Below are 27,766 nucleotides of genomic sequence, written 5' to 3'. Positions count from 1 at the left end.
TATATCTGCGTGACCACTAGGAATTAGTTTTTAATTTGGGTGAGCTGACCCTTTGAATTCTGCTAAAATATTTTTGTAAGCAAACAATTACAATGTGGAGAAAATCTAAGAAATCTAGTTAAATGTGACTGCAGATCAGAAATGAACTTGTAACCGCCTCTATCAAAAATATCTACTCCTGCATCCTGTTGTTGACACAAGCTCACTAAACTGAGAACATTTCTTTCTTTCTCCTCATTCTTCGTCAGTTCTGACAGTTTGTACGGAAAGTGATGAGGCTTTGATGCAGAAACATTAGTCACAGTGCGGATGGGTCTGTGTGTGAGCGCTGAAGGTGTAAACAGGACAGTGGCACATTGATAGAGATCAGTGGGCGGGGGAGACAGGAAGACAGGAAGATGTAACCAGGTAAGGAAATAGTGACACAGAGGACAGGCAGAGAGTACAAGGAGAGAGAGAAAGAAAGAGAGAGAGGGGGAGAGAGAGAGAGAGAGAGAAAGAGTCACAACTTGAGGAAGTTAACAAAACAACAAGAGAACAAAAGAGGCATCATATTGAAGGTAACAATTATTGTTCTTTGTCTGTTTTATATTTCCACCATATTTTAATGTAACCTTATTTATAGTATGTGAAGTTTTGTTGGTGTAGTAAACATTAAAGAATGTGCCCTAACTTCCGAAGTGATGTCTCATATCTGCCATTTATTTTCATATTCTTTACATTTTTCTCAATAGAATGGGACTTGTGCAATACCTCGTGTTTGTCCTGATGTTGTATGCACACTTGGTGCTCACCTCTCCGCTGGTAACAATGCTCATCCTCATAAGTTTATCTACCTAAATTATTGTGTGATCGTACAGAAAATCAAATTCAAGGGTTGCTCGCTTTTCAAATGTAAGAAATAACTCAAAGGCTAAAATACGTAAACACGACCTGTGTGATAAGTTATTCAGGACTTTGCTGCATTATTATAGAGGTTCATGTCTACTTCTATTAATGTGTTAACAGATTGAGAAAATTTATATGGAGGATGGCAAAAAGTGTAACATGTGCCCTGCAGGTAAGACAATCATATCTGGCATGAACTTCTTTTATTTCTATATCCATTTTTCTATATGTTCCATATGTGGCTTTGACTCACTGTTTGCAATGAATGAATCAGCAGTGACTAGTATTTGGAAAATACTATGAAACACTGAGACATACAGTATTTTTATTTCTTTCTCTGTGCCTGTTTTTTTTTTCTTTGCATGTCTGCCTTGATGAAAAATGACGCACACTGCACACTGAGTTTATGCCATATGACCACATCCTTCATTAATATGCAGCCTAGAAGAGCAGGTTGTCTCTGCTCCCCTTGTCATCCGGTTGCTCTCATTTGTTTCTTTCTGCTCTGTCAGGTGAGTTTAAGACGTCTTGCACAGATTGTAAGCCCTGTCCTGCTGGAAGCTTCACAACTAAATGGAACACTGAAGACAGCTGCCATCGCTGCTTCGGAGACTGCAGATCAGGTAAAGAAACTATGAGTCATTTCTACTAACGTAACGGTTTCATCCGTCCTTGTAAGGACTGCAGTGATGGCACTGATCTTTAGGTTTCACTAATAAACTGAAAATATATGTAAAACAACACTGATTGCTTTGCATTTCTTGAAATGAATTTGAGAAGTTATTAAAATAACTACAATTGCCCCTGTTTTCCTCTGTCTCAGATTATCATCTGAAGGTGGTTCAGAACTGCACCAGCACATCAGATATAAAGTGCGTCTGCGAGGCTGGTTTCACATGCTCTGAGAAGGTCCTATACTCAACAGTAGACAACTGTAAATCCTGTGTCAAGATCCCGGAAACACCCATAACTGGTAAATACTAAGCAGTGCAGTCGCTCTGTCAGCTCTGTCACATTAGACAGTGTTCAACCAGCAGGGGGCCGCATCGTAAACAAAATATACTTCTGAGGACTTCACTGACTGTAAGAGAATGACCAAAAATGATACCAAAGACGATCATTAGTTATTTACACATGTGACAGAAATAAAAATACTCTGAACTTTGGGGGCTCCCCTCCCAGTGAGGTAAACAGTGCTGTAGGGAATGATCAGATACTCTACTTAGTATTAACACAATGTGAAAATAAAACCATTGCTAATAATAGTCTTCAGTTAGGTTCTAGTTGAGTAAACATAAGAAAGTGTTAACAGAAAAATCTACTCAAATATCAAAAGCAATTATATTCATTTTGATGAAAGGTCCCTGTCAGATGAATATGTACATCATAAAAACTGGTTATATGAAATAATGAAAACACTGAAAATCCCCCAAACTGTAGATATATGAAATATGAGATATGAAAGAAATGAAAGAAATGTCATGCTTTCAGATCAGTTGTAGGGTTACATGCAGCTTGAAAAGATTCTCTAAAACTGTTACCATTTCTAAAACAAGTCTGTACCACTTACCACTGAGATGGCACCATTTAGAAAGGGTTTATAAGTTGTAATTAATGGTTTGAACATAATTTACTAATACATTATTAATAAGTTGTAAGCCACTGATAAGAGCAACATTTGGGTTGCCAGATTGAGGAAAATCCTCCTTCAGCACAACACTTTGTTGATCTTTTAAAGTGAGATCTTTAATTCATAAGCTCCAATGAGCTGTTGGAAAAGTGATGCAGGACATGTAGACTAGAATCCATTTATTTATTATGATTAGAGGTTGACTATTGATATGTGAGCAAAAGATGAAATAGTGATAAATAAATGTGAAATGTTGGTAGCAAGAGCTATTTTTATTGCACTTTTAAGTGAAGAATTTCCCATCCTGTTGTTTGATTAAGGACTCTTTTGCATCGGTGTGCCCTGTTCAAATAAAATAACATGACATGAAAAATAACATGACTGTGTGTTTCCATTCAGTAACTATGGAGTTATAGATGTCATCGGGTTTGCAGTTTAAATGTTAGCATGACCCAGGGGCCTTTGGTTGTAAATGTTACAAAGCAGTTTATAAATGGATTTTAGGCCAGATGTCCTGCAGCCCTTTTGCAGAAGATGAGTGGACCAATGGGTCGCTGGAGAGGTTTCCCTAATGAATCAAAGAGCTGAAAAGCTCACTTTAAAGACATAGAGTTTTGTACTAGAGGAGGAGGATTTTTCTCAATCTGGTAACCCAAAAGTTGGTCTTCTTAACTGGCTTATAACTGGTCTATGATGTATTATTCTTAAGAAATCTTTAAAAATTTAATTAGAGCTGATAAACTCCTTGTAAATGGTGCCTTATCAGAAAGTGGTAAACCTTTAAGATAATGTCAAAAATGCATAGCGCTCCTAGACTGTCTCATGGCAATGGAAAAACTGGTACTTTGAAACAGCTATAATATGAATTGACAATGTGAAAACAATATGTGACAATGTGAAAGTGATGAGCCGTTTAATAATTATCACCTGAACCTGCAGCTCCTCATGGCTTTACAGAGCTTTATAATGAGTTGTAGGTGGTTGTTCAGCTGTCTGTAAATGTGCTGTTTTGGTTCATTGTCACAGCTCGTATAGCGTTGTTTTTGGTTGCAGTAGGCAGTTGCTGTGAGTGAATAATATCTAAATACCCAGTGTACATTACCAGCTCAGCACCAAATAGCGGACTGGCAAAACACCAGCTGATGAACACAGTAAAGGGTTTAGCAACTTAGGAGGCAAATGTTTCCATTACAACTTGGTAGAAACCAAAGACAGAGCTGAAAAGGAGTGAATACTGGGCTTGAAGTTATCAGGTGACCACAAACAAGATTCCAAATGAATGCTGGGTGTGTAGGTGGGCAACTGTTTGCTAAAAGGTTCGACTTGAATACACATTATGTAGCTTCTGCCACTAGGGGTCTCTCAATGAAAACAATTGGGTGGCTGGTTTTTTGTCAGTCCCCATGGTCAGTCTGTGTTGGGTGACATCATTAAATAGCATGGGATCATGGGAGTTGTTGTCTTCACCTCCACTGGCGTAAGCTTCTCCCGATTTGGTTTCCGATTTGGTTTTTACTGAGAGCTGAATTATCCACAGAGGTCTCCTCCTCTCCATAACAAACAGACACGGTGATTATAACTGGCAAAACACTGAATAAAGCAATTTCACATTTAAAGTCAGTGTTTCACCAATGCGTATAGCTGCTGTATAAGCAGACATGAGACATCAGGGGAGGGTTGGGAGCTGAGACTGCTGCTAACCTTTGTCTCGATCCTTTCTCCAATAACTTATTATCCAGACGTTTAGAAGGTTTTTACCGGCAACCGAATTATCCGCAGAGGTGATCTCCTCTCCATAACAAACAGACCTGGGCATTAAAACCAGTAGAAACAACTAATAAAGCAGTTTCACTTTAAAAATCTGTGATTCACCAAAGCTCTTTTGCGGACACGAGATGACTCTAAAGGCACGGGGAACTGACCTGCCTAAACATTTGCTTGATCTTTTTTTCTGATAAATTAAGATCCAGACATCCAATGACTAAAATCCCCCAGTCATAGTTGTTTATTAGAGCTCGTACAGTCACACATGGTGGCATGATCTCTCTGTAGCACAAAGACCACACACATTTTTTTCTGCCTCATACTGTACAATGTACTTGAACTTGCTCTGTTATCAATTTTAACACATTTCCCTCTTTAAACTCTCACATCCTGGCGGCCCAGTAGTCGAGTGGTTAGGGCGCGTACCGTGTTGAGCGTAAGACGCTCTTGGCAGGCAGTCGCTGGTTTGACTCCCGACCGGTCTGACTCTTTCCTGCATGTCATTCCCCTCTCTCTACCCCCTTTCCTGTCAGTCTCCACTTGTCTATAACAAAGGCATAAAAAGCCCCCAAAAAAATAATTAACCAATAAATGTACTCACTCTCTCCTGTAGACTTTTCTCATGCACTTGTGTATGATCTGTTACTGCTAAACTGTTTACGTGCCAATATTTTGTGTGATCATGTGTATGTCCTTTGAAATCTGAAACCAAAACTGCAATGTTTTTGTTCTTCAGTGGCAACATTTGTGACCCCAGGAAATGATAAGCAGACACCATCCAAAATTTCCCCAGGACATAGCAGCACTTCTGTCAGACCCTGTCGATTTCCTGAGTGAGTTGATGATTTCCTGAGATACAGTACATGATAAATACCTCAGGGGAAGTTTTAAAACTCTAGATTCACATAACTCTCAAAATCCGGATGACTTAAAATGCTCTCACAGTCACAGTGCATTACATTAAGGATATTCTAACATTTGGTAGAGACTTTACAGACGTCACAGACTGTCTTTGTTCCATATTTGAGATACTCAAAACTTGCTTAACACTCCACCTGTATTTCACACAGATGCCCAAGAACAGTCCCACCGACACCCAATGCAGGTGAGTGTGTATGTGTGTGGAAAAAAGTGTATGAGGGTACAACAGATTTGTACAGTTTTAAGACACAAGGATACATTTTTAGCCATTCTAGTGGCATATCTCTAGGTATGGGAATGTGGGTCAGTCAGTCCACCACTTCAGGTCAGGTATTCCACATGTTACCACGAAATTTTGTGCAGGCATTCATGGTCCCCACAAGATGATTCATGTTGACTTTGGTGATCCCCTGACTTTTCTTCTAATGCCACTTGCAGGGTGACAAACACACCCTATCACCTACTACTAGGGACAATGCACTTAAACTTGCACTAACACTTATCTGTCAAACCACACGTACTGTAAACCACTGCCAATTGTCCTGCATGAGATCATGGTCTATTCTCTCAGCATAGCGCATATGTTGTAGCATATAGGCTATCTTACCAGCAGATGCCACAAACAAGCAGAAGTCAGTGGCAGCTGAGGTTGCCACAGGGAGTGCCCCAGCTAGCTGCCACTATTTAAGCTTGCAGTCTCTCAACATTCACGTTGCCTCTAACACCATCCTCAGGTCAAAATTCAAATATGTCCATACGATCAAATACAAGCAAAACCGATGAACCTCCTTGATTATTAGCAAATGTTAGCACGCTGACGCGCTAAACAACACTGGCAAAACCTAATAAATATTACCTGTTTCACATCAGCATGTTAGCACTGTCAACATTTAGCCAACTACTGTGCCTAAGCCTCACAGAGCTGTGAATGTGACTTTAGACTCTTGGTCTTGTTTCTGTCTCTCAGATGCCAGGAGCAGTCAGCTGGCAGCCATCTTGTGTCCAGTGGCTATTATGGGATGTGTGGCCCTGGTGATCTTCTTCTGCATCTGTCGTCCAGGAGATGAAACATGTTTCAAGCAAGGTAAGATGGTGTTTACGTCAGTGTCTGGTGTCTCATGTAAACCTTTTGTTTGCATCACTTCTGGGAAACAATAAACATTTTACATAAGAAGTATAAAAATGACTGTGAGTAGAGATTTGTCAGCAGCTCTTAATTATTATGTAAATCATATACGCATTGAATCATCATTGATGGATGTGTAAAAAAAATAAATTACTATTACTCATTACTTAATCTGCTCTTTTTCAGCAATTGCAAAGTTATGTAATGAGGTAAGTGTCTATAGGATTCTGGTACTCATTCTATCATGTATTTACATATATGGTATCACTTCTCCTTTGCTTTATGCAAACTGATGACCATGTTCTTCTTTAGGGAAGACAAGATGCTTCTCACAAGTTAAAGGAGTCAAGTCATCAGTTCCCCAGAGACTCATTCAGTGCAAAGCAGCAGCCACCCGTGTCAGCAGCCAATCTAGGTACTGATGAGTGAAATGAAAACTTTCAAGTGAAGAAGAATGACTCAGTTTTTGGGGTCATTAAGAAAATTTAAAAAAGAGTAAAAGATGCAGCTGGGTTACTGTTATGAGTCTGAGTTGTACCTACTCTGTAAACTATATGTTCATGCACCTCTGCAGGTCAACTAAAACATGCCTCTATGTGCACTCTTCACTTGTTAATGTCTCTATAGGCCCAGTCCATGTCCACAATCCAGGGACGGTCATCTTCAGCTTGCTCAGCCAGTTTACAGGGCAAGTTGGTCCAACAATTGAAGGTGGGAAGACAGCTGAGACAGTGGGAAGTGAGGAAGAAGACGAAAGAGACTGTCCTGTGTGTCATCCCACCTCTCCCAGTATTCACCTCTCTGAGGAAGAGAGAAGTGGAGAGATTGACAGCATTTTCTTCCCCTCTCAGGAGCAGGGGAAGGACTGCCACGTGTCTAAAGAGGAGGAGCTATGATACATGGCAACATTCCCAGAGGATTTGTGTTGGTGGTTATGACTATGACCCTAAACACAGCCTTTTAAAGGAAGGAATTATAAAACTTTCAAACTACAGATGAGTGTGGAGCACATTTCATCTTCCTCTGGCAAACTGAAAAGGACTGCTGTACTCTACGGTGACATTATTTCCTGCGGGTTCTGGGAAAACTTGTGGTTGGTAAGCACCAGAAACTTTAATTCTGTGATGAACAGCTGGATGGTGATTTAATTTTAATTAAGTTTTAATTTAATAAATCCTGTAAATACTCTTTGATAAGCTCTGTCATCACTTTCTAAAGTATTAGACCTGAATGTTTAATGTTTTGCATAAATATTAGGTATTTTAATTACGATAACATTTTTATTTTGAATAAAGAAAACTAAGTAGAAATGTATGTAAGTTATTACAAACCATTCATTTGACATGTACCTCTAACTACAAAACTGCACCAAAAAGTCAATTTATATATATATATATATATATATATATATATATATATACACATACAAATGTAAAGATGTGAAATATCTTTAACTTTTATGTACCATAGTACATACCACCTTTTAGCAACACAGTGCACAATTTCTAACTCCTGCATGTCAGTGTCCCACTCAGTATTTTCACTTTCTTCCACATTCTTTTTCTCCATGGTTTTATACACATATTACCATAAATTTATCATCATATCAACGTCACAGATGTCAAACAGTCATGTTTCCTCTCAGATAACCGTATCAGTCTTGAAACATAAAGTACGTCCTCTGTGGTTCCATTCGCCAGCACGGAGCGGAGTGATGTTTGGCCCCATTAGTTACACGTCCAAAGCAACAAAAGTCGTTTTGCATTGACTGTGTGTCAGTAAATGTCCGCCTGTCAAATTATTGTTCTTCCAAGATCAGGCTCAGCTGCTTTTCTTTAGCTCACACATCAATAGGTTGGTCACATTTCCCACACACTTCCTGAACAGGTTTGGATACGTCCTCGTCCTCGTCCTCGTCCTCGTCCTCGTCCTCATCCTCGGAGCATGGTGAAACTGGTGCCGGTTTCATAGGCAAACAGAAGCCTGCACAACAACAGGGAGGTTTTTTGAAGAAATGAGATTGAAATATGAGGCAATAATCACCATAGATATTAAAATCATACATTCATGCACATTATAAAATGATAAAAGTATAATGCTCTGTGTATTTCCTGTATTTGTATATGGCTGCATGGTTATCAGTTTTATAACAATAATATACTTACCATCCTTGGACTTGAGCCAGCGCAGAAAGGGTTTGATTTTTGTTACCATGGCAAGTGCAATGCCCACACACAGGAGGGCAATTATCACCAGGAACCACACCGTATCTGTAAGAATGTGTGAGAGAGACATTTTTGGAAAATGTACAAACACCCACGGGAGGGGGAGTTCAATCATTTTATTGGCAAAGAACCTTTAGTTTACTTTACCTCTGATTGGTTTAGAGGATACCAAAGGTGTTGTGATGGCTTCAGGTGTGGAGGCTGAAAGGAAAAGTTTAAAAAAAGAATTATAAGCTCAGTGCGGGCATTAATAATTCATCTGTTCATGGTTCCGATTAGTCAGTAAACTCCCTCTAAGGTCTCTTGTTTTTAACACTCTGATCAGGACATCCAGATTTATAAACACATAACAGGGTTTATAATTAACTTGTGTCACCTTGTGTGTACGACTGTACTCCATGGATACTGCAGTGTAAACAAACAGTCGCTGACCGAGGGGAAAACACGTTGAGAGTTTATCAGCATGATTATGTGTTTGTATTATTTTTAGTAAGTACATCAGCATGTAACTGCTTCAGCTGAACAACTATTCTGAAATGCTCTGGTATGCTGTTATAGTTACAGTGGAGTCTGGCCATGTTGCCATGGTCACAGTCTTCTGTGTAGCACTACAACACGTTTGCAGACCTTGTAGTGCAGTTCAAGTGAATTTTTTTTTCTACGAAACAATTAATAGCTTTCGTCAGGTAGTGTGTTTAACAGGGGCATACCTAGGAATTCTGGGCCCCTCAAAGAACAAAGCCCCCCCCCCCCCCCCCCCCCCCATTATGGAGCCACTGGAGTGCCAAACAATGGAATGGACAGAGCAAAAGATTATGTTGCGCAAAAGTCATCATGGTTAACGTCTATTACGCTGTCTAAATCTGCATGGTAAGTCTGACAGCTGAATCTACGGGCCTTTAACCTGTTCAGAACCCAATTATCTTCTGAATACAAAAAAAAAAATTTAATGATGGATTTCTACTCTAAATGCACCGCACCCCTAAACCCTTGATTAAAATACTTTATCATGTTTTTTTATATTTTTTCATATTTTTTTCCTGTCCATTCCAGTGGATGGGGGATCTGAGAATGAGAAACCACCTAATAGTTAAAATGATAATAAATAGTCTTAAGAGACCCTTTTTCAACAGTATGGCTTTAAAACACATTGCATTTATATTATGTATTATTTTAACAAACTTATTGATTAAAATTAATGAATTAACACATTTCTTAAGTATCTTCAAAAAGCTGTATGTTCAGAGCCATAATCAATAGGATGCATTACAAGCTGATTGTATCATCAAGAAATGAAGTCAGAACAGTCAGAATAACTCCAAACAGTATTTCCCTATTAATTTCCCAAGTTCCCTTGTGGTGATATTCAGATCGTTCCATGACCATTCCACTGGACAGAGTTTTTGGAAAAATCTTTCCTATGATACTTTGATGTATAAGTAATATAAGGACTTGTGTTTATTTTAAACACAAATTATGTTCTTTAACTATATAATTAATAGATTAAAATGTGCATTATGCTAACTCCTTGCCTCACAGTTGGCCATGCTTGCTAAAAAAGGGGGTGTGGCTCTATTGCAATACATTGCAGATGATGCTGAACACTGCAATTGGCTGAAAGACATCCAATCAAATAAGTTTGTGCATTTCAGTGGAGTCAGATGACAGTAATAATAGATCTAGGCATCCTAGAAAAGTTATGTCCATTGGAATGGTCAGGGGATCTGGGCTGATTAAAACAGTATTAATAGATTTTTCTGCCACTTGAAGTGACAGTTCGGGTTATTTGATGTGGGGCTTTGTGGGGTATTTACCTATAGTCAGTGTATTATCTAGATAGATTTGTATCGGTGCTCTCAGTTAAAAGAAGCAGCTGGAAGCACCTGTGCATCAGCTGGGCAATGTACTGCTGTGGACAGGGTAATCCACAAAAAGTCAGTCTAGGAGTACACTTTATTTAGAATATTTTCACAGTTTCATCTTGCAGTCAAACAGCCCCTTCCTTTCCTGGACCTACATTTTTCAACCGTTGAACTGTATTCTTACACACAAACACATTTAAGCTTAACTCTGTCTGACCAGCAGAGTAATACAGTGCACACCGTGCTTGTGGTTGTGCATTGTAACACAGTACTTCAACAGTTCACACACTGTAGTTCTATAGGAAACGGCTGTTTGACAGCAAGGTAAAGTGATGTAATTATTCAAAATAAAGTGCACACTTAAACTGATATTTGCTTTTTTCTGTAGGCATTTTTTTAAGTGGCTAAAAACACATTTTCAACAGCACATCACTCAGTGTCTGTGCTGGTGCGGCAGGCTGCTTCCCTAAACTAGCAACACACTGATCTTAATCTACTGCAGGTAATTTACTGACAATAGATAACTACCTCACAAAACCCCACGTCCAATAACTTGACCTATCACTTTGAGGGCAGCAAACCACACTGTAAACTGACTGATTTCAAAGTTGGCAAACATGTGTGCCTCTTCACACATCCAGCAACAAGGTAACATTAGCATTGATCTGGAGTCATGTGTCACGTAGCTCTCTCCCTTTTGAGCTCCGCTATTATTCACTAACTAACTAACTACTAACTACTGAGAGAAATATGTGGCTCTTTAGCTGCTAAATGCTCCATGTGTTCACCAATTACTTGCTAACTAGGGCAAGAAGCATACAATTGGGTTTTAAAGCTTTTTCACTCTGAACAGTTGCTGCTTCTGTAAATGATGCTGAGGAGAGCAGTGAGAGTGAACTAAAATGGTAAAGTAGTGGTAAAAATCAGAATATGGAGCTGAAAGATGCTAAAATGTTCCATACAGCTGATGAGAACTGTAGGGTAGGTTGAGAATCATCTGTGGGTTTGTTTTTACAAGTGACTCCTTTCACATACATCGAATCCATTTATATAAAAATACTGCTTTAAAATATCATGTCAATAATCAAGTGCTGAGAGCAATATTACATTTGTATGATATTGTGTATGACGTAAAAATTGTTTCAGTTTGGAGGTGCCACGTGATATGGACAAGCTGCATTTGAACTTAAATGTTCTCAAGCACATGCATTAGTAAGCTGTTCCCACCAGATACAAATCTTGTTTGCATCATATATGAATCTCATTTTGACATTATGCCTCATTTCCACTTGTCAACATTAGCACAAGATAAAACCTATCAGACTCTTAAACATCTGAGTCGCCATGTTTTTGAGTGAAATAATCAAAACAATGTATGTTGTTACAGTAGATCTATAGTCAAGCAATAGTATTGTGATAATTCTAGAAATCCATTTCTGGCTGTTTATGAGCTCTCATTTACACCAAAGCATAAAAAAAATTCATGTTATTGAATGTGGAACATAACACCAGCTACACTGACATTAGAGTAAAGTGAGGTTATGAGTAAGACCACACTTTTGACCACACCCAGGAGTGATGATGGTTGTGGTGCCACAGATGATGAAACAGAAAGTTTAATTAAAAAATTTATAGAAATATGGTTACTTCTATGGCAACCTTTCATGCTGTTATAAACTTAATTTCCCAGTTTAGATTAGTCTTTTTCAAACATCTATATGTTGAATGTGCAGGTTGATAAAAAAGGTTGGATTTGTGCAGAGTGAAAAAAGGGTTTTCCAAATCAAATGTTAGCTTGCAATACACTTTTTTTGTATTGTTTTGTTTTTTAGCTTGTTAAACATTTTATTACTATTTTAACAGATCTATGTGAAATGTGAGTGTATCTTACTTGTAGTAGACTGAAGGAGTGTCGGTGTCATGGTGTCCAGTATCAGCACACAATGTGTGCAGGATTGGTCTTTGCATCTGTAGCCAGCTTTACATCTGCACGCAGCGTCATGAGTGGCATTACAGCGTGACCTGTACTCCTGGTTTGCTGTAAAAACAAAACAAAATTTTTTTAAAACTGTTGTCATTATGAGAAGTATAGTCATATGTTTGTCTTAGTGATGAACACAGGCATACACAAAGGTTGTCTTTCAAACACGACAGCAATAAGATGACTATGGTAACCTTTCATACCGATGTAAAGTTTCTCCATGTTCTCCATATCATATATGAAATCTATTGTAGCAGTTGTTTCATGTTTTTTATAGAGTTTGTATTTTCAAACATGTGTGTGAAAAATGATTTGAATGTCCAGATTGATAGAAATGGTGCGTTTGTGTGGAGTGAATCAAATATTAGCAGTTGACCATCAGGTTTCTGATGACCTCACCCAAATCAAAGAAATTTAACTTGTGTAAACTAAACTGTGTCTGTAATGCACAAAGTCTTAAAAACATTATTTGCTACTTCAACAGGTCTACATGAAATTCGGGCGTATCTTACGTCTAGAGGATGGAGGGAATGTGGATGTGGCAGTGTCAGGTATTGGCACACACTGTGTGCAGGATTGGTCTTTGCATCTGTAGCCAGCTTTACATCTGCAGACAGCGTCATGAGTGGCATTACATTGTGACTTGTACTCCATGTTTGCTGTAAAAACAAAACAAAAATTAAAAAAAACTGTTGTCATTATAAGAAGTATATTCATAACTCTGAGTATGTTTATGAGTGTGACAAACACACACACAGACACAAAGGTTGTCTTTCAAACATGACATAAATCAAAAAATGAGAAATGACTCACGGACATGAGCATGGCAGGTAAAGATTCCAGTTTTAAGTCATAAGATAGTTATATTATCACTTTAGACACCACTTCATTAGAGTCAGACACAACTGTTATGTCTCACTGAAAGCAGTATTTCATTTTGATTAAACAGTTTCTTACTAACAGGATGCTTTAACGTACATACTTCAACGTCATCTCACAAATTAGTTAACATAAAACTACTTATATGAGTTCCATTAAACTTTAGTTGTTTTCATGAAACAAATGTTTTGAAATGTTATAAAACTAAAACAATGAAAATCATAAATAGTTTAATATTATTAATTCAAACATTATCTTTTATTTTTTTATTTTTTTACATTTTTTAGGGTCACAAATCAGAGAGACTTCATATCTTACTGGTTAGACTTTTTACATGAACTGATGCAATCACGTATGTAGAGAGTATATACTGTAGCTAAAACTGGTAGAACTGGTACAAAATCAATCAGAATCTCAGACACAGACTTCTTGCTTTGGCTATACTGGACTGTTTCCAAATGCTGAAAACAAAATGTGCTTACAGGCACAGTCAAAATGTCATAACTCCAACAGATTATCAAAACAAAAAGCTGCGGGTGCAGTGAATGTAGTTACAACTGGCAAAGTATATTGATATTCCTTAAGCTTATTGTCCTCAATGGGAGGCCAGAGGTCACAGTTCACCACAGAGCAGTCAGTCTGGGGAATCTGGAGCTGGCAGGGATACTTGATCAGCAGCTCTTCAGTTGGGTTGAGTTCCTGGGTTTGAGCAGGTTGTTACCCCACTCACTACACTCTGCTGTCCCATGGTGATCCATTATAATACAATTATAAAAAATCTATTGCCATTATTGTAAGATCCCTACATTAGGTTATCACTGGTTATGCAAGCAAATGAAAAAGACAGAAACAAGCATAAAGTTTATGCGTGATGGCATATTGAGGAGGTAATTGATGTCATTTGAAAGGATTTGAGGACTGAAACTGTTATTGTGTGATAAAATATTGATAATAAAGTTTAAAATATTTGGCATGGTGCCTTTTTTGATACTCTGTTTGTCCATCCAAGTCGTTAAATCCCTTATGGAGACCAAAGAACTGAAAAGAAATACTGTTATGTGTTGTATCTCAAGATACGTGTGTGAGATTTTTGTGTGGGTTGAATCACTTCCACTTGAATTAATTTCCATAGCCTTTAATTAGCTCAGTGCCCCTGCATGTGTAGGACTAAAGTTTTTTGACATTTTGAACACCCACCTTCATCCCCCCAGATTCTTAATATTGGTTCTTTAAAGAGGTTTTTTAGAAAGACAGCTAACAAAGAGTTCTGCATGTATTGGCAGATTTTAAAGGTCAGTTTACAGTTGCACTGTTACCGCTGGATTAACAAACGCTCACCCTTTGATTACAATGTGTAAAGAGTAAAAGTCAAAGTAAATGCTAAAATATTCATGCAACCATAATTCAGACTTTGTCTCACTTCTGTGTGTTCTCTCTTCTATGTTTTCCACAGTGACATTTAAAAATAAGCATAACAGTCTGCTTTTGCTCACCTGTAGCAGGGCAGAGACCTGAGTAATAACAAATGTCTTTTGTGTCTGGTGCTCTTTCCGATGTTTACCACTTTTCTGTGTTTTTCTTTTTTTTCCACTGACATGACGATGGTCTACTTTTTCAGCCTCCTCCTATTTTTACCACCTGTGGTGGGCTGTGCTGCTGATACTATCATGTCAACATGAATATGTGCTACAGAAGCCCACCCTACTTAACCCCAGAGCTGGCTCACAGAGGGTTTCTCAGACCCTCCCTCCCCTCCTCTTTTTCATCTCCTTCTGAGTATATCCCACCATGATACAAAGAATGGGAAATCCCCATACATATGAGGTTTCTATGGGCAAACTTCTCTGAAATCATGATGTACAGACAGAGTTGACTAACAACTAACAGTCTGTCTTGTTTAAGGCTTTGTGCTGTAAGTGGTCAAAGTTGGTGGTCACAGTTGCAGAGAGGTGATGAATCACTCACACATGATCCTCAAAGGACTCACACATTACACACACTTAAAATGAATAGGGAACCACAATGTTTAAAAGGGTAGGTTGATGAGGGGTAAATACATAGTGTTTTTATCATATTGTGTAATCAAAGATTTTTAGGTCATATCACAACCAGTCCACCTGTAATCTACTGCTCAGTGTTTCAGTTGTATTTTTTAAGATTTCTAGCATTCTTCTTCTACTTGTATATCCAATAATATACAGACAATATATCCAATACAGTCTAATACTCATATTTACATGTTGACTATGTAAAGCCTCAGCACTTATTTTCTGTTCTGTGGATTATGATGCAAATTGGCAACATAAAGGAGGGTTCAAATTTCCTGTAGGAATGAGTAGTCAACCCTTTAAAGCATTCCTGAATCTATGTGACACGTGGCTCTACAATAACATATCATCCATCCATCCATCCATCCTCCTCTCCACTTGTTTTTTCCCCATTCCTCCTTTTTAAATGGCGCCGCAGATGGCTGCCTCGGTGTTTTGGTGCGCTCTGCACCATTCACTAGAACAAATTCCTTGTACGTGAAAACATACTTGGCAATAAACCTGATTCTGATTCTGATTCTGATTCTGATTTTCTATACCACTTATTCAATCCAGGTTGCGGGGGGGCTGGAGCCAATCCCAGCTGACATTGAGCGAGGGTGGGGTACACCCTGGACAAGTCACCAGTTTCAATAACACATCATATAAAATGTATTAATATTCTTGCTGTTACCAACACTGTCCATGTTCTAGGTCTAAAAATTGTCTAAAAGTATGACTGTCACACAGTTCAGGTTCTCACATGTACTTAACACCCCCCTTAAGACAAAAGCTGTGAAATTACTCACATTTTTTGCAAGTTTTGCAAATATTGCAGCTCATTTCCACATTGTAGGAATCACTGTATCGTTGCCCTGTGCACGAAGTACACTCAATCTCACAAGAGGTTTCTGAACGCCGAACCATTCGTTCACCTGGAATACACACAGAAACTCACAGTTAGAACCTGTCTGCATCAAAACTATAACATGTAACAAGACAAAAAGAAATCACCTTACCTGGTGGGCACATGTTGCAGCAAAACTTGGCTTCTTGGCTCACTGGCCAGTCATATTGTGTCTTATTGCACTGTTTGGAAACCCCATAAGGGAGGAAAGGCAGACTGCACAGGACAGTAAAGGCAATATAACAAAGTGGCTGCATCTAGGGAAAGGGAAACAAGAGGAAGAAAAAAAGCAGGGGGAGGATGAGCAGAAAGTGAAGGAGGAGGAGGAGGAGGAGGAGGAGGAGGAGGGGGAAGAAAACAATTATTTATTCGGGCAGATATATTCACATGCTAACACCAACAGTGACTGGGTGAAACAGTTGACACCTGTACTGCTTTACAGCATTTACACAAGTCATGATAGACACATCATTCATCAGCCTTATACTAATCCAAACACTCCACAGACATTAAATCCTACTGCAAGTGAGATTACAGGTACATTAATGTATAAATCTACTAAAATTCGACGTGACTGAAATGGATGAAAATGTCTTGTTACAGGTACTTACAGTGGATGAGAAGGTGATACAAGATGTAACCTGGGACCCTCTGAGTACTAGACTGAACAGGGGACCAGAAGTGTGTCAGGGAATTATTCATAAAATGCAAAGTGATGACTCATTGTGAAAGCCTAGCACTTTGACAGAGTTTTGAAAAGAGCTCACTCTCTCATCCTGTCTCTCTTTGCTGCGACCCCCCTGGGCTTGGTACACAAAAACATCCAGCCTCCACTTTTTTTCCACAGGCACTGTCGGTCTCGTTTCATCCAAAATTCTATGTTTTGGCTCTAAAGCGTCTAATACTTTCACTCTCTCTCTTTCTTACATCTGTCCTGTTTTCTCCTTAGTGTTGGGTGACAAGGTCATTCTAGTAAAATATCATATACAACTCATTTAACTCCAAAACATCCTGTCACCGTTACAGAAAAGCAGTTGAGGAGATAAACATTATTCCAAGAAATGACATTATGTTGATGAGCTGCCATTCAACTTTGTGACACACAGGGGTGAGCAATAAAAAGAGATTTCTTTTAACAATACCAAATACACAGATAAGATCAAAATTCCTCACTAAAAAAATGACATGAGTCATCTTATCATTAGTCTAAATATCAAATGTAATGTGAACAATCTGATATTTCTGGCCTCTCATGTATTGAGGAAGGGGAGGCACCAACTGAGTGTTTTTATAATCTGACATATTGGTATTTCCTTACACCTTTTCTGATGGTTGAGGGTAATTCTAATTTTAAATACACCAAAATGTACTGTCCAGACAAGCAATAAGTGATGCTGGCCATAAACAGAATGATAAGTATCAGAGAAATTCCAGTGCAAAGGGGTGAGAACTTTTTTAAGTTAATTAGTAAGAACCAATTTACATTTGTGTGCAGGTCTTTCCCAAAACACAAAAACACTAAATCTTGTGAATACTTTTTTTAGTTGACTTGCTAGAGTCTTTTTATTTATTTATTTTTTTTAGCATATCACCTTCTGCAACGTTCCCATCTTAAGCTTAATAAGAGCACTGAGAGGCTGACGTGCCACCATTAAGCTGTCATATTGTGCTGCACTCACCACCCTTTTAGCCTCTCCTTGAGCTCAGTTTCACAGAATCCAGACCACTACACGTGACCTCCTGTCAACTGTGAAACAGAGACGAGGGTTGAAGAAGCTGCGTCTTGAAGGGGGCTGCCTCCGAGGCCCTGTGTGGCTCTCCGTGAGTAGCAACACTCAAATAGAGTACAGCGATGACTGGATGAGAGATGACTGAGCACTCTCAACTGACTTAGAGCAAACCTGGTCATGCTTATCTTGAGGTTTCACTATTAATATTGCTTGACCGTAAGGATTAGTATGTTTGATTAGAACTTCAAAGAAATATTTGCCAGGAACTTGTTGGCGTTGTTGTGATGAAAACGGTTAATAAACAAAAGTTATTTTGTATGTGGCTGAAAACATAAAATATACCAGAGTTAAAGTTAATATACAGAGAATAATATAGTTGATATACAGAGTTAAAGCGGGACCATCCGGTCCTCACTGCTTTCACTGTGTGAAACTCAGCAGCGTGTTTGCACGTGCATGTGTGAGAGGACCTACTTAAAAGTGTCTGTATACCAAAAGTGCCAATGTAGGTATTTGGCACAGAAAGAGCGAGAGGAGGAGGAGTTAGATGAAGAAACGTTTTTTTTGTTTGCTCACTGAAAAAGGAGGATGTGGTTTTTCTGAGGAAGTACTTGTCTTGCTCTGCTGACTGAGCTCTTTCATGTACTGTAGCAGGAAAAGTCATGTGAGGCTACACTCTGCTGGCTTGCTGAATAACATCTATTCCAACCTCTTTATTAAAATTCATGTTATCTATTTCTATTATGGTGTCAGCAATTACTTCTTACTTCATAGTCTGCACTTAATCTGTGCTACAAACCTCAAAGATATGGGGAATTTTCACGATGAACCCAAAACATTTTATTCTTTCTACTGTATGTCTTTCATTCCAACATTAAATCTTAATTAGTTAAGTATGAACACGTTATAGCTTAGAAACTATGAGCTTTTGAGGGACTCAGAAATTGATTCACGGAGACACTTGTGAAATTTTGTTAATAAATCAGAGATTGTTCATTGGGAAATTAATACATTAAGATATCAGTGTTTTATCCATAATCTATGACGGATTACATCCGACCATACTAAATTTGACATCAACAGGTTCTCATCAACCAAGGCTCGATTTTGCACCACTTTGGTATCAACTGAGGTGGGACTATGTTTATAGTCTGACCAATGCTGGATTCTTCAGGCAGATACAAATATTGATATTTTAAAAACTATAATAACCACACATTGGCTAGTAGTTTGCAACATAAATAATCTTTATATAGATTCCGCATATTTTTTTAATTGACTTTGTGAGAATCATACTGAATATTTTACAGTTGAATGATCAACTTGTGACACTATTTCTACAGTATCTCAAACCAAGTGTGGAATTTCTGTACTGATTTCATTGTATCTGCCAATATATACATGGATTTTGACATATCTGTAGTCGGTTTTCTTGATTAATTAATTTAAGATTAAAAGGTTATTTAGGGTCATCATTAGCAGGCATTTAAGGTTGCAGTAATTAAACCTCTAATTAAACCGTCCTCTCTTCATCCAGATGTTTTAGGCAACTATAGGGCTATATTTAACCCCTTATTACATTTCCCTTTACAACCCTTTATTTCAAAAATCCTTGAAAAAGCTTTTGCAAACCAATTATATAGTTGTTTGCTGGAATTACCAACGATCTGCTCATAGCCTCAGACAACGGAATCGTCTCTATACTCGTCCTGCTAGATCTTCGTGCTGCATTTGACACCACTGATCACAAGATTTTATTGCAGAGACTGGAACATGTTATTGGGATTAAAAGAACCACATTAGGATGGTTTTAATCAGACAGATTCAAGTTTGTTTATTAGCAATGACTCTTCCCTGCACACAACAGTTAGTCATGAAGCTCCACAGGGTTCTCCTTTAGGGAATATTATCAGGAAGAGCCACATAAATTTTCATTTGGAAATTAGAAAAATAGAAACATCCCCATATCTCAAAATGTGTTCGTGCATTTCTTACCTCTAGACTGGAACATTGTAACTCTGTCCTGTAATTTGAGGATGTCCAAATAACTCCAGATGATCCAAAATGCTGCAGCACAACTGTTGACAGGAACCATAAAAAGAGCTCATATTTCTCCTGTGTTAGCTTCTCTGCATTGGCTTCTTGTAAAGTCCTGAACAGAGTTCAAAATCCTTTTCCTTACATACAAAGCCCTTAATGACCAAGCTTCACTGTATCTTAAAGATCTCATAGTACCACAATAGAACAAATACAGGTTTACTTGTGGTTCCTAGAGTTTACAAGAGTAGAATGGTATCAGGCTCCTCTCCTGTGAAACCAGCTCCCTGTATATTTAAGATTGGGTTTTAAATTTGATTCTTTGATAAAGCTTATAATAAGGGCTGGCTGAGCCCTGAACCATCCTTTAGTTATGTTGCTATAGACAGAGGCTGCTGAGGGCTCTTCTTCTTGCTTCTTCTTCTCTCTACCTGCCCCCAGGCATTTTTTTTTATCACACTACCACTACTATATGATTCTAACTTTGTGTCTTCTCTCTCCAATAGCTTCTGCTTTTCCTCTCTGTCCTCTCTCTCCTTGTCCTGTGCAGGCATCTCTGGAGCTGTAGGATCCAGATCTGCTACTGCTGCTCAACACTCATCATCATCATCACTATTAATTTTATTATTATTATTTTTATTCTTATTCTTATTCTCTATATCAGTGCTGCTGTTATTATTAATACCACTATTACACCTGTAAGTATCACTATCATTATTACAATTATAACAACCAGTCTGCTAGTGCCTGAATATGGCAGTACATAGCCCACAGCTGTTCCTGGTCACCCCACCCCCTTCCTCTCTCTCCCCCAATATTCTCCTCTCATCCCAACCGCCCACTCTGAGTCCAGTTGAAGAGATTTCTTCCTGTCAAGAAGGAGTTTCTCTTCTCTATTGTCCCCAAGCGCCTGTTCGTGGTGGGAACTGTGGGTGTTTCTCTATAATGTTGCAAGATTTTGACCAAAAAGTCTGGTAAGTGCCTTGACATAACATAGCCTACGTTGTGATTTTGAGGCTATTAAATAAGAATCAATTGCATTCAGTCTTGAAATAATAGAGCCTTAACGTCATGTTTTTGTTTTTTTTTTTGTTTTGTTTTTTTTTGTTTGTTTTTTATGGCTTTATGTTGTTAAAGGAAGGAGAAAGTAAAAGTAAATCTGAGAATGTGGTGTTGGGATAAGGACTACCATACACTTCTGGGGGTGGTGGGTCACCTGCTGACCTAGGGGCCCCCATCTATGTGCATTTCTCCTCAGGCAGGCCTGTAGAGCGTGTGCCGTCACCCTCAGGTGCCTTCTTGCCAAACGCTGCCTTACAATTCCTTGAAATGGGCTTGTGACGCAGCTATTTCCCGTTTGCGTCCTCCCCCGTTCGTCCTGAGCGAGAGGGGCAACTGCGCTGTAGCTCTGCTTTGAATTAAAGAAAAAAAAAAGTTATACCGAATATACATTTATGTCGACTTTTGGACCTGATATAAAGAGATATCCTTGTCCTAGTAGTCGTTGTCCAGGTAAGTGACGGTAAAATACCTCTGCATGTCAGTCTGTGGGAAGGGGAGATTGGTATCTGACTTCGGGGCTGTAGTGGGCGTTATGTGGTGTGTGCTGTGTAGCTAAATCGAAACTAATGAGACAAGAAATAAACTGCAAAATCTAGACTTAGTTCTCAAATACGTCAACCTTATCTGTAACATTAGTCGTCCGCTTCACTCTTGGAGGTTTACAAGTGACTTTAGTTGTCGAAGTTCCGTCTAATCTCTGTCTTTCACAGCAATAGGGAAGTTAGGGTGAAGCTGCCAAGCAAGTCTTTTTGTAACTGGCAATAAACCGACCGTGTTCATTGTGTCTACACGAAGCAAATACCTCTTGACATAACCTGACATTCATATTCGTTTCCTTTATATTGTTTGTAAACTCCCTCAACATTACTTAGAAGACTAATTATTGGAGTTGGTGCATAGCCACATTTATGTTTTAAGACCGCCTTGAATGACACTATCCAGTTATAATGAGGAATACAGCCAAAAATGTATAACAAACAAAAATAAACAAGCATAATTCAATGCATTTTGTGGTTTTAGCTACATAACAAATAATAAACATAAACATTTCTTACCTCTAGCTGAACTTTTCGAGAGTGGCATTTCAGCTGTTTAAGTGTTGACAAAACCTCATATGAAACTTCAGCCCCCTACTCAATCTAATGGTTACTGGGGTTAACCGGAAGACGTGTCATCTTTTTTTTCATCTGTACTATTTCTTTGTTAGAAAGTAGAACCATTAAAAACATGTCCACAGCAAAGCGATGACCTATGGGATTATCCTGGTTATCCTACTGTATAACTAGCGGAAGGATGCAATTAAATTGCAAACTGCAGAAATCTTAAGGGTGGATGTCTTCAAACTAATTTTGGTGAGTTGGCTCTCGCAGGTAATCAGGTTAGGGGTCATTTAATGTAGGTTGAACCCAACAACAGCTGACATGACAAGAGCCTCAAGGTGGGTCCTGCTTCATTTTTTAAACTTGAGACCCTTGAGATTTTATGACCTCATCATAATGCTGATATGTTGCAGTTGCGTAAGATGTGTCTAATCAAATTGCCATGCAGCAAATTCATTTTTTATATTGCTAAAGCTATATGAATGTATTCTATATAACAAAATGAACAATGTCAGTGTCCACCTGAGCCTGATGGGAATGTTTTTTTGTTTTGTTTTTTTGTTTTTTCTACAAGTGTCCCGTCTTTAAACAAAGTTTAGCACAAACAGTGACCTGTTGGTGGTGCGTCAGAGGTTTATGTTTGTTTATAGCTACATTGATGGCAACTGATACAGTTTTTGTAAAGATGTTTAAAAGGTCAGCTGAATGACAGACTGATGTGCACTGCCATCCATTCATTGTCACTAGCCTGGCTAAAAGAATACTTTGTTGAATAAAACACATCATGCTAACCATTACTTTTTAAGATATGACAGTGTTAAAGATTAATTAATCTTGTTTTATTTGTAAACTAAAGGACATTAAAGGCATTGGACAATGAGTTTTACATAGTTTTATGTGTGCCTGGAGCATACTGTCTGTCCACCATTCAGCAAAAGTATAATGTAGCTATTGTATAGTATTTCTTTGGCTGTATTTTACAGATTGTTTTAACTTGCAGGTAACCTAAGATGGATTGAGTTAAACCTGTAAGATAATGGAGGGAGCTTGGCACAGAGGAAAATGGAATAAAAAAGCCCCTGTTTTCACAACACTGCTTCTCATGGTGAGAAAAACCTGAAGTACTTCACTAAATACTTTGAGATTGCAAGAAACCATGAAAATCTGCCTTATATATAATAATAAACAATAAACATTCTGTACATTCATTGTTCTGTGTTGCAGTGCATGTTCACTTTGGCAGCGTTGGAACCTTCAGAGGAGCAGACATGTCCACCTTCAGACTATCTGAGTACAGAGGGAATTTGTTGTGACCAATGCCATGCAGGTACAGAAACACACATGCATGCTCATTATTGGAAAGATCCAAACTATTGTATGTTTACATATGACATTACTGCTTTTCAGGTTATAAGCTTGTGGAAGAGTGTCATGCTCCGGGCCAGAGAAGTATCTGCACACCCTGTCCTGATAAACAATACATGGAAAATAGGAACAACTTCCCCAACTGCAGAAGTTGCAGAACTTGTAGAAGTAAAGTAACATTACCTTTTTCTGACATAGTTTCACCCTTTGGATTTATCAGTGTTGCACTTGTTAATGGTTTGCTTTGTTGACTTTTTCTCTCCTCCCCACTCTTTTCCACAGAACCAAATGAGTTTCAGGTGTCGGCATGTGAAAGAGATCGAAACACTATTTGTCAGTGTAAGGATGGTTATTACAAATTTCATATCGATGGAGAAACGTATGAGTGTCGCAGATGTAAAAAATGTGGTCCTGAGGAAAATGAAAAACAAAAATGTAAGTATCAAGACATGGAAATGCTATTTAATTACACTAAGGCTCAGTAATGTCATTGTAAAACCTTTCTCTTTATTAATTATTTGTCTCATTAAGTATTTCCTCCGTATTGTGTAAATATCATTATTCTTGTTGTGCACAGGCACACCGCAGGAAAACACTGTTTGTGAATGTAAGGAGAACCACTACAGAGTCAAGAACAAGTGTGAACCCTGCAAGAAGTGAGTACACAGCTGTTATATGTGAACACTGTTCCCATCCTGCTGTCTGGGATGCTTTTATTTCAAGTCGTTGATGGGGAAGTTGGTTTGTTGAATTGAAACTTGCAGCACACTTCCGACTTTGTTCAATCTTTCCATTTGATGGCAACAGAAGAGAGAAGTTAGGAACTTAAAATGGGTTACTGCTGTTGTGACATTTACTAAATGAGCGCTCATTTGTTAAATATGCAGACTCCTGAGCTCCTGTTTCACCCCCAGTGCACTGTCTGCCTGGTTCACTGAGGGAGGACCACTAAAATATATGGACTAAAGACCCTTCTGTAGACATACTGTATATATTTATGGATATTTTATTTTAAACTCTTGTAAATTTGAGACAGGGTGTGGTTGAAATCTACAAAATTACAAAGGATAGCGAGTAAAATTTGGTAAAAGTGTTTTGTCTGTTAGACAAAACAGAAGTGCTTACTAGAAAATTAATTAATAGAAAATTAATTCACTTATTAGTGAACTTTATTAGAGTAGTGCCCAAAACCCACAGAGTCAATGAGGATTGTTTAAGTAGACAGACATAAAGATATTTGTCATAGATAAAAGAGGAAGAACATGTGGAACCCAAAGGAACCAAGTGCCCATATATCCCACAATCCTTAGCTACACTCATGATCACACAAACACCTGAGTGTAACCATTAATAGTAATTGTGACAAATAAAGCATTATCTCTCTTTCAATAAGTACCAGTTTCCTGTGTAGTGGTTAACCTGCAGTTGTTTGAACTCATTTACTGGTGTTAAAAAGACGTCTCGACCTTTGTACTAATCATTTCCTCTTTAGATGTGCTACTTCCTTTTTAGTTTTGTGAAACGTCCTCTCTTATTTCCACAGTTGTACCAATGAGTGTAAACATCTCTGTTCATCACTTTCTACTAAGCCAAATGGTGAGCACTTGTATTAATTATATGATAATTAGGCCAGCTATGAAAGAATGAAGACACTGGTTTCTAGAATAACAATAGGTTTTCTATAAGAATAGTGTAACCTTACAATAAATATTGTTTACAACTTCTAGCCTGGAACATATTGTCAGAAAGGTATAATCAACTCCAGCTGCACTATAATTGTTTTTAACTGGTTAACCCATCCATCCATTTTCTGCTGCTTGTCTAAATTTGCATTGTATGTGGTATTAAAAAGGGCTTAAATTTAACTTGGTGAACCCTGCCCTGTTTTTTTTAATAGATATGCTTTCTTTATTTAGCAGGACTAAAAGCATTATTGTTTTTTTAACATGTATCCATCTCCATGTCTATATTTCTATGTGTTCCTTGGGATCCTTATGAAGTTCCTGACCAAGGAAGTAAATTTCTTATAAACATTATTCTTGGAGTTGTATCTGTGGGACTTGCATTGTTGGTGCTGGTGGTTCTAATCACCTACATGGCCACAAAATGGTTCACCAAGAAGAGGTTGCAAAACCTGTCCTCCCAACCATCTGATGTTTCCCCGGACACTTGCGAGGTATGCTGATTGGTCCGTGGTGTGGTTACTTTTCCTTACTGGAAGTACATCTATGGTCAATGAAATGTGCTCTTCTCTTGTTTTATAGCAGGTCCTTATCTCCTCTGAGGAATCTTTGGGCAACTGCAGGGTCAAAGCTGTTCCCCAAAGCCCTGTGAGTGAACAGCAGCCATCCAATCTGCCTGACTGTGTCCCCCTGGAAATCAAGAGTGAGTGGATTTTATACTGTGCATAGCAGCACATGCTCCTGACCAATGATCCTGTGTGTGTTGGCTCAAACATACAGTAAACTATTGTGCTAACGCTTATCTCTTTCCCTCAACACATCCCTCTCCTCTTCCTTCCCCCGTCTGCAGTCCCAGACCTGATCTACACAGTGCTGGATCTTGTTCCTGTGCTGCAGATGAAGCAGCTTGTGCGTACTCTTGGTGTGAAGGATACAGAGATCGAACAAGCAGAGATGGATCACAGATCCTGCCGGGAGGCTCACTACCAGATGCTGCGGGTGTGGGCAAAGAGAGGGTCTCATGCAGGTGGAGGAGGACGAGGTGAAGTGCTACAGAGGTCATTGATGCAGGACTTGTTAGACAAACTGAGAAAGATGAACCTGGGATGGGCGGTGGAGGAGCTGGAGACAAAGTATGGCATTCAGTAATCCTCCAACACGAGCCAAGTGGAACGCAAAGCTTATGAAACCAAGTATTGTTCTCTCTAGAGACCCATGCACGGACAGCCTCAAAGCTTTCACAAAGATACGGTGCTACCACCAAAGCAGCAATTTTCACAGTTAATCAGCATCATAACTGAGCACTCTACCTCCCTATCCATCCTTCACTGAGATGACAAGGTCAAACTACTGAGAGCGACCGATCAAAAGAAACAAGGTTTTTGCACTAATGAATTGTGCTAAACCCTTTTATAAAGAGGATTCAGAAATGCATGTATATTGTATATTATATTGGATCTATATGTACAGCATATTTTTTTAATGCTTAAGAAATAGTTGGGAAGTGGACTTATTCTCTTTCTATCCAAGAGTTAAATAAGAATATTGACACCATTCTCAATCTTTTAGTGATCTTCTTGGAACTCAGTGACAAAGTGAATATATGTATTTCCCTAAATGTCGTGTCTAATGAAGATGCACTGTTTCTTTTGTGTCACTTTACTGTCTGTCTTTGGAAATATGAGGGAACAATAGCGTTAATAGTTTCAAACCAGACCAATCATTTAAATGATCAACTGTAATTTGGCACTGTTTCATATTTTCGTGTTGCTTTATCAACTTTTTATTGTACAGCTGTCATTTGTAGTTTAGGCAAATTCAGCCACTCCATTTCAGTCATAAGTCACTTTCGTGGGTATGTTTAAACATTATACACATTTTTTTTATTTATTTTTTTTTTTTAACACAAGGAAGTGCAAAATTAAATGGTGACTATTTAGCCTGTACTATAAAGTTAACTGGTAACATTTTAATAATAGTTCCTGGTTATACTGAAAGAAAAGACCGAAAAACATCTGGTATTCTTTATCAAAATTTGATGGGAATTGTATCAACGCTAGGAAATCTGGTGTTCCTGTTAAGCGTTGACCCGATCCCTGCCACTTTTAACAAGCTTTTCACAGCCCCATTAGCATTCCTGAAAGCCCCATCATACAAGCATTATTCATCACTATTGGACAAAACAGGACACGCCTTGTCTCAGTCTATCTCAGCCAGGCAACTTTTATAATACCGGTCCCAGCCTGCAGATTCAGATAGGAATCAAGTCACCCTCTTACATTCCAAAGCACTTTTTCTCTGTTTAAAACTATGCAATTCTTTTATGTGGTGAAATTATGTACTGAATAAGTGTACAGTGTATGTAACTGAGTTGTGCCAATAATCTGACTGGAGACACCATTAACAGGCTGAGATTGTATGTGGAGGAGCATGTGGATGAAGTGTAAATGTGAAAAAAAAAATAGTGTGTAATGAGGATGTAATGTTGTATGTAACTGCCACCCTGCCAGTCTACATTCCACCATGACGCTTTAAACATTAAATCACATTTTTAATGACATCATAGACTCATCTCTCAAG

At 38.4% G+C, this 27,766-nt stretch overlaps 3 protein-coding genes across 11 annotated transcripts; 2 read left to right on the top strand and 1 right to left on the bottom strand.

Moving 5' to 3' along the window:
- The first annotated feature begins 284 nt into the window (after window positions 1-284).
- LOC139612717 (uncharacterized) lies at window positions 285-13,116 on the top strand. Of its 2 annotated transcripts, XR_011686628.1 has the most exons (12): window positions 285-560; window positions 735-804; window positions 1,009-1,060; window positions 1,401-1,511; window positions 1,712-1,861; window positions 5,019-5,115; window positions 5,353-5,387; window positions 6,171-6,287; window positions 6,516-6,538; window positions 6,642-6,744; window positions 6,957-7,426; window positions 12,882-13,116. XR_011686628.1 is itself a non-coding variant. In XM_071468585.1 (11 exons), the coding sequence occupies exons 2-11, from the start codon at window positions 736-738 to the stop codon at window positions 7,223-7,225; spliced, it is 1,026 nt and encodes a 341-aa protein (XP_071324686.1). In that variant the 5' UTR covers window positions 285-560; window position 735; the 3' UTR covers window positions 7,226-7,639. The 2 variants fall into 2 exon arrangements, 1 of the variants encoding a protein (XP_071324686.1); XM_071468585.1 differs by lacking the exon at window positions 12,882-13,116 and having other exon boundaries at window positions 6,957-7,639.
- Window positions 7,666-21,333, bottom strand: LOC139612715 (tumor necrosis factor receptor superfamily member 4-like). 5 transcript variants are annotated; one of them, XM_071468580.1, is made up of 10 exons: window positions 21,172-21,307; window positions 19,936-20,018; window positions 16,822-16,868; window positions 16,323-16,467; window positions 16,113-16,238; window positions 12,910-13,056; window positions 12,308-12,454; window positions 8,702-8,755; window positions 8,495-8,599; window positions 7,666-8,312 (listed from the first exon to the last, which is right to left on the bottom strand). In XM_071468580.1, the coding sequence occupies exons 1-10, from the start codon at window positions 21,213-21,215 to the stop codon at window positions 8,170-8,172; spliced, it is 1,041 nt and encodes a 346-aa protein (XP_071324681.1). In that variant the 5' UTR covers window positions 21,216-21,307; the 3' UTR covers window positions 7,666-8,169. The 5 variants fall into 5 exon arrangements, with proteins under 5 accessions (XP_071324681.1, XP_071324682.1, XP_071324683.1 ...); XM_071468581.1 differs by having other exon boundaries at window positions 7,671-8,312; window positions 21,202-21,333; XM_071468582.1 differs by having other exon boundaries at window positions 7,676-8,312; window positions 21,194-21,333.
- Window positions 20,798-27,746, top strand: tnfrsf1a (tumor necrosis factor receptor superfamily, member 1a). Of its 4 annotated transcripts, none has more exons than XM_071468578.1 (10): window positions 20,798-20,951; window positions 23,140-23,244; window positions 23,364-23,466; window positions 23,547-23,672; window positions 23,787-23,939; window positions 24,082-24,160; window positions 25,048-25,100; window positions 25,505-25,680; window positions 25,772-25,889; window positions 26,037-27,746. In XM_071468578.1, exons 2-10 carry the CDS (start codon window positions 23,176-23,178, stop codon window positions 26,333-26,335), a joined length of 1,176 nt encoding a protein of 391 aa, XP_071324679.1. In that variant the 5' UTR covers window positions 20,798-20,951; window positions 23,140-23,175; the 3' UTR covers window positions 26,336-27,746. The 4 variants fall into 4 exon arrangements, with proteins under 4 accessions (XP_071324679.1, XP_071324677.1, XP_071324676.1 ...); XM_071468576.1 differs by having other exon boundaries at window positions 20,799-20,951; window positions 25,769-25,889; XM_071468575.1 differs by lacking the exon at window positions 20,798-20,951 and adding an exon at window positions 21,339-21,489 and having other exon boundaries at window positions 25,769-25,889.
- The last annotated feature ends 20 nt before the right edge of the window (window positions 27,747-27,766 follow it).

This window comes from Trachinotus anak, unplaced genomic scaffold (assembly GCF_046630095.1).
Source record: "Trachinotus anak isolate AG129_WGS33_773 ecotype Australia unplaced genomic scaffold, CSIRO_AGI_Tana_v1 ptg000032l, whole genome shotgun sequence".
NCBI lineage: Eukaryota > Metazoa > Chordata > Actinopteri > Carangiformes > Carangidae > Trachinotus > Trachinotus anak.
Note: the sequence above shows the minus strand (reverse complement) of the source record. Positions and strands in the feature narration are given on the sequence as shown.